Source organism: Musca autumnalis, unplaced genomic scaffold, assembly GCF_047663935.1.
Source record: "Musca autumnalis isolate F117 unplaced genomic scaffold, ASM4766393v1 scaffold_2, whole genome shotgun sequence".
Taxonomy (NCBI): domain Eukaryota; kingdom Metazoa; phylum Arthropoda; class Insecta; order Diptera; family Muscidae; genus Musca; species Musca autumnalis.
Window position 1 is genome coordinate 5,120,753 of NW_027411755.1, and position 6,995 is coordinate 5,127,747.

The 6,995-nt window shown below is 34.6% G+C and overlaps 1 protein-coding gene across 1 annotated transcript; it reads right to left on the reverse strand.

Annotated features, from left to right (window-relative positions):
* Positions 1-3,900: 3,900 nt before the first annotated feature.
* On the reverse strand, positions 3,901-6,526 carry LOC141395329 (uncharacterized). Its single transcript, XM_073971000.1, has 2 exons — positions 4,321-6,526; positions 3,901-3,914 (listed from the first exon to the last, which is right to left on the reverse strand). The coding sequence occupies exons 1-2, from the start codon at positions 6,524-6,526 to the stop codon at positions 3,901-3,903; spliced, it is 2,220 nt and encodes a 739-aa protein (XP_073827101.1).
* Positions 6,527-6,995: the final 469 nt, after the last annotated feature.

Here is a 6,995-nt window from a genome sequence, read left to right on the forward strand (position 1 = left end):
AATTTTTAAGGACCTTCAGCACAATAAACGTGGATTTTCTAATGAATAATTTTTAAGGACCTTCAGCACAATAAACGTGGATTTTTTTAATGAATAATGTTTAAGGACCTTCAGCACAATAAACGTGGATTTTTTTAATGAATAATTTTTAAGGACCTTCAGCACAATAAACGTGGATTTTCTAATGAATAATTTTTAAGGACCTTCAGCACAATAAACGTGGATTTTTTTAATGAATAATTTTTAAGGACCTTCAGCACAATAAACGTGGATTTTTTTAATGAATAATTTTTAAGGACCTTCAGCACAATAAACGTGGATTTTCTAATGAATAATTTTTAAGGACCTTCAGCACAATAAACGTGGATTTTTTTAATGAATAATTTTTAAGGACCTTCAGCACAATAAACGTGGATTTTTTTAATGAATAATTTTTAAGGACCTTCAGCACAATAAACGTGGATTTTCTAATGAATAATTTTTAAGGACCTTCAGCACAATAAACGTGGATTTTTTTAATGAATAATTTTTAAGGACCTTCAGCACAATAAACGTGGATTTTTTTAATGAATAATTTTTAAGGACCTTCAGCACAATAAACGTGGATTTTCTAATGAATAATTTTTAAGGACCTTCAGCACAATAAACGTGGATTTTTTTAATGAATAATTTTTAAGGACCTTCAGCACAATAAACGTGGATTTTTTTAATGAATAATTTTTAAGGACCTTCGTCACAATAAACTTGGATTTTCTAATGAATAATTTTTAAGGACCTTCAGCACAATAAACGTGGATTTTTTTAATGAATAATTTTTAAGGACCTTCAGCACAATAAACGTGGATTTTCTAATGAATAATTTTTAAGGACCTTCAGCACAATAAACGTGGATTTTTTTAATGAATAATTTTTAAGGACCTTCAGCACAATAAACGTGGATTTTTTTAATGAATAATTTTTAAGGACCTTCGTCACAATAAACTTGGATTTTCTAATGAATAATCTTTTAAGGACCTTCAGCACAATAAACGTGGATTTTTTTAATGAATAATTTTTAAGGACCTTCAGCACAATAAACGTGGATTTTCTAATGAATAATTTTTAAGGACCTTCAGCACAATAAACGTGGATTTTTTTAATGAATAATTTTTAAGGACCTTCAGCACAATAAACGTGGATTTTTTTAATGAATAATTTTTAAGGACCTTCAGCACAATAAACGTGGATTTTCTAATGAATAATTTTTAAGGACCTTCAGCACAATAAACGTGGATTTTTTTAATGAATAATTTTTAAGGACCTTCAGCACAATAAACGTGGATTTTTTTAATGAATAATTTTTAAGGACCTTCAGCACAATAAACGTGGTTTTTTTTAATGAATAATTTTTAAGGACCTTCAGCACAATAAACGTGGATTTTTAAATGAATAATTTTTAAGGACCTTCAGCACAATAAACGTGGATTTTTTTAATGAATAATTTTTAAGAACCTTCAGCACAATAAACGTGGTTTTTTAATGAATAATTTTTAAGAACCTTCAGCACAATAAACGTGGATTTTTTAATGAATAATTTTTAAGGACCTTCAGCACAATAAACGTGGATTTTTTAATGAATAATTTTTAAGGACCTTCAGCACAATAAACGTGGATTTTTTTAATGAATAATTTTTAAGGACCTTCAGCACAATAAACGTGGATTTTTTTAATGAATAATTTTTAAGGACCTTCAGCACAATAAACGTGGATTTTTTTAATGAATAATTTTTAAGGACCTTCAGCACAATAAACGTGGATTTTCTAATGAATAATTTTTAAGGACCTTCAGCACAATAAACGTGGATTTTTTAACGAATAATTTTTAACGACCTTCAGCACAATAAACGTGGATTTTTTTAATTAATAATTTTTAAGGACCTTCAGCACAATAAACGTGGATTTTTTAATGAATAATTTTTAAGGACCTTCAGCACAATAAACCTGGATTTTTTTAATGAATAATTTTTAAGGACCTTCAGCACAATAAACCTGGATTTTTTTAATGAATAATTTTTAAGGACCTTCAGCACAATAAACCTGGATTTTTTTAATGAATAATTTTTAAGGACCTTCAGCACAATAAACTTTGTTGCCAGATATTGGCTGTATATTTCATTGTTCGCGGGAAGCTTTTGTTCAAAGGACATTACATGGACTCAATCGGTCTACTCCTTCGGGTACCTCCCATACAAAATTTCGGATAAGTTCAGATTAGTACCTGCTCTCGAATCACTTTGACTATTGTTTGCGCAACTTGTATTCACTGCCCCGATGCAAGTCCATACTTCCTAAGAAAATAGCCTGAAAGGTGCACAAAACGCCTATGATACAGTGTGTAGTGGTTGGAGCGCAAGATAAATCTCGAACGGATCTTCCGATTCGGTCCAAAGTTTTGGCCTTCGTAATATTTTGACCAAACATAGTGTATGTTCGAAGATAAGCCACATCGGTCAAAAATGTTCGGAAAAATTGTGCGCACATAACTCTTGAAGGAAGTGACCGATTTGGTCCATACTTTAAACATTCAAATAAATATATCTACCAGATTTAGATCAGGTTCGAATATGGACTTTATTTGTCCACCCTTCGGGTACCTATCACACAAAATTTCAAATAAGTTCACTTTAAGACCTGCTGCCGAATCGCTTTGATTTTTGTTGAAGCAATTTGCATTCGCTGCCTTCCCCCTGTATGAGAAATAGGCTGTTTGAGCCTTAGCAAATAAAAACACAGAAAAGTTTTTTTCTTCTTAAAAAGTTTAATAGTAACTGGGGCAATTTTATTGATTGTTCGAAATTATAATTAAATATAATTCGTTAATAATTTGCTCCCGATGGGCACTTAATTAATACAATATTATTAAAAATAATATTATTTAACTTAAATTTATTTAAAACTTAATTATTAAAAAATGTAAATTAAGTTATTTTAATTATTATTAAATGAAAAACGATTTAGGATATTTTGTTGTTGCAGCGCGGCAGAAATTTGGATAAGTTGACGATCGAGTTAATTGCAGCAAGGCAGAGTATGAAACGTAACTAATAAAGCGATTAACAAGAAGAAGTCATTTGGCGGCATCATATCCACACATATTTGTTTACATATGTACATATGTACGTAAAAGCAGAATTGTTTTCTTACTGTCTCTGCTGGCATAGCTACCACTGATCGCTGATTCGTTGGTTGATGTACATACATGCATTAGAAAGCGCATCAACAACAACAACACTACGCAACAGAGTCAGTAATGCAGATCAAAGTCCAACCACTGTTGGTACTTACGCACATATGATGGCCTTGAAATCGACGGACACGATTAAAAAGGGAATGGGCAAAATATTAAAATATTAGGCATTACAAGGAATTAGGGATGCCGTATACAGAAATTTAATTAGTGATGCCAGTTATAGAAATTGAAACAAATTAAAGAAAAATAGATATTAGATATTTTTGTGTGGGGAAAATAAATAATAACTAAACTATAATAATAAATAAATATTTGTTCTCCAACATTCCCCCGCACAAAGAACGACTGTTCTTGACACAGCATTTTGTTGAGATGTAGGTAGATGTAGACTCCGAGATGTTGTTGATAACAGAAGGATATGTTCAGCAAAAATGTAATGATGATGTTGAGCAAAGATGAAGATGTGATGAAATGATGTTGAATAATGCTGATGATCACAGGATGCTGTCGTAATCGTCCTCCAACACGTAGTCTAAGAAAGTAAAGAAGGAAAGGACATAACTGGGCAATTCTGCTGCTGCGATGAATGGCTTTTCCTTTTTGTAATTCTCGCATTTCTTTGTGAACATCAAAATCTTGTAATATTTTCTCCAATTTAAGTAGCGAATTGCTTAATTGCGTCGGTCTGAGAAAGCCGGAAAACAGTAATTTCGAATCAGGTTTATATTGCAGGAATCGCAATATGTAAACCGTGACTCGAACCAATTTATTCAAAGATGAGTAAGCAGATAGTAACTCCGGATACTGCGAGACTATAGCAGAGTTAACGTGCAAATCAGATTTTCGCATTACGAGATTAGTTTCATAGGAATTTTCTGGCTGCTTGGGCCAAAGAGATGGAGACTGAGCAAGCCAGAGAGGACCAGACCACCAAAGCGGATGTTGTACCAACTCAGTTGACGTTATACCACGGGAAGCATAGTCAGCAGGGTTGTCATGAGTAGAAACGTAGCGCCATTGTGAAATATTGGAATGTTGTTGGACATCGCTTACTCTGTTTCCAACGAAAACATCACATCTTGAAGACTCACCTCTGAGCCAACATAGGACAGTAATACTATCAGTCCAATAGTAAGAATTTGAAACAGTCAGATCGAGCATAATTTGAACTTTGTACATCAGTTTTGCTAGAAGTATTGCTCCACACAATTCCAATTTCGGAATTGACAAAACATTCAAAGGTGCAACTTTTGTTTTCGATTCTAGCAAGTTTACAATGCCTTTTCCATCTGAATATAGAACTTTATCATACATGGCAGCAGCAAAGGCTGTCATAGCTGCGTCACAGAAACCATGCAGTTCGACGAGACATTGTTTAGAACTGCCAATCCAACAAGGTATAGGAATATTTTCGACAGTTTTCATGTCTTTGCGGGAGAAATGCCATTTATGTTTCATGTTAGAAGAAACTTCATCTTTCCAATCAATACCTTCGAGCCATAGTTTTTGGAAATAGATCTTCGCTTGGATCGTAACAGGCGCTAGCCACACCAGAGGGTCATACAATTTAGCAGCATCGGATAATAGACTAGCTTTAGTGACTCTGTCATTGATTGGAAAGCAAACTTGGAAAGAAAATGCATCTTGCTTAGTATTCCAACCTAATCCAAGTGCCTTGACAACATTTGGTTCATGTAAATTGAAAACATTGGAAATTTCACGAAAATCTTCAGGAATATTAGCCATAAGTTGATCGGAATTGGACGTCCATTTTCGCAAATTAAAGCCTCCAGCAGAAAGTAATTTAACAAGTTGTTTTTGTAGAAAAATAGCTTCTGACTCTGTGTCAGCTCCAGAAATGATGTCATCGACATTTGTGTCGGTCATCAAAATGTTACAAGCTTCATGATAAGTTTCTTTTTCATCTGCAGCCAATTGATGTAAAACTCTAATGGACAGATAAGGTGCAGAAGATGTGCCATATGTAACAGTTAGAAGCTTGTAAACAGAAATAAGAGAATCGGAACTTCGCCATAGAATTTGTTGATAATGTTGCTGATTATCAACTACTCGAATTTGTCTAAACATCTTCTCCAAATCCGATCGAAATCCAATTTTGAATCGACGTCGTCTGTTGATGATTGCAGGTAAATAATTTTGAAGTGCAGGGCCAGGAAATAGTTCATCATTCAATGATGTGTATGGAGGTCGCTTGCTACTTCCGTCAAAAACTACGCGCAACTTAGTAGTGGAACTCGATTCTCGTATAACACCACGATGAGGCAGAAAGTAACCGTTAGGTTCAATAGAATCAGGATAAGTACCAATTTTTGTCATATGACCAAGCGATTCATATTCTTCCATGAATTTCCGGTACTCCGAGGCATAGGTTGAATTATTCACGAATTTGCTTTCAACTTGCTTTAATCGTTTCAAGGCGCAGAAGTCAGTATGACAGTATTTCGGAGGAGTGTTGCCAAGAATTTGAGCTTTGAAAGGTAATGCAACAGTATATCTCCAATCTGAACCACGAGAACAATTTGCTTCACACGCAACTTCCTCAGTGGTCATCTTTCTGGGTTCTATGAGCTCTCCTTGTTCCCAGAAAGTTTTTAATTGTGTATCTAATGTACACAGATTAATGTTGACGGTGTGAGCGTAAGAAATTTCTGCCGTTGGGCCAGAAACTATCCATCCGAAATGGGTCAATTGAAGGAAAATGCCTTTATCAAACTTCCTTTGTTGAGGAAGAAGTATATCGCCATACAAATCGCCACCAATGAGCAAATCTATGGGATCATTTTTATCGAAATGTGGATCAGCCAAAGTAAATTCCTCCAAAGAGGGCAATTTATTTCTGTCCACTGGACCAGCGCAATAATTATTCAATGAAGGCATAACATAAGCTTGTGATCTCAGTTCAAAACCAGGTTCGTAATGAGAGGCGAGATTAAACTTTACAAAGTTTTTAACAGTAACAGTTTCTCCACCTACTCCAGTAATTCGAGTAAATGTTCTATATTTTGGAAGTCTCAGAAGTTGAGCAGCATTTTCAGTTATTAAAGTAGCTTGAGCTCCTTGATCAAGAATTGCTCTTAATTTGAAATTGCCAAATTCGTTTCTCACAATAACACGAATTGTGGCTAACAGCACATGAGGCATAACAGTAGTGTTCAGCAGAGATAAGTTAATATTGGAATTTTCAACAGCAGAAGAAGAAGTAGAAACCACATTATTATTTCGACTATCAGGAATTGTTGAAGTATTAGAGTTGTGCGAGGCATAGTCATTGTGCATTATAGTGTGGTGGGCTGAATTGCACGATTTGCAACGACTGGTAACTCTACAGTCCTTAGAGAAATGACCAACATTTAGACAATTTCTGCAAATTTTCTTCGAATTTATTAGGTCGCGCTTCGAGGCAGATTACATTGCAGCAAATTTGAAGCATTTGTACAGAAAATTGCGTTTACCGCAACAGGGGCAATTTTCATCCTTAACAGACGTCATATTTACACGCCGATTTGGAGCCATATGTTTCGAGTGGAAAGAATTAGAATCATTCTGCTTAACTTTCGAAGTTGTGGCACATTCAGAATATTCTGCTATAGACTCTAGAGTCCGGAAAGTAGTCTCCAGGAAATTGTAGAGAACTGACATTTTGGGAATTTCCGTTGTAGCTTTCAAGGATTGCTCCCACTCTTTACAAGTTTGAAGGTCCAACTTGCTAACAGTAATGTGGATAAGGAGGGGGTCCCAGTTGGAA

What these genes read in the sequence shown, in the direction of transcription:
- LOC141395329 (XM_073971000.1), bottom strand. Translation starts at nt 6,526, where the DNA reads ATGCACAATGACTATGCCTCGCACAACTCTAATACTTCAACAATTCCT.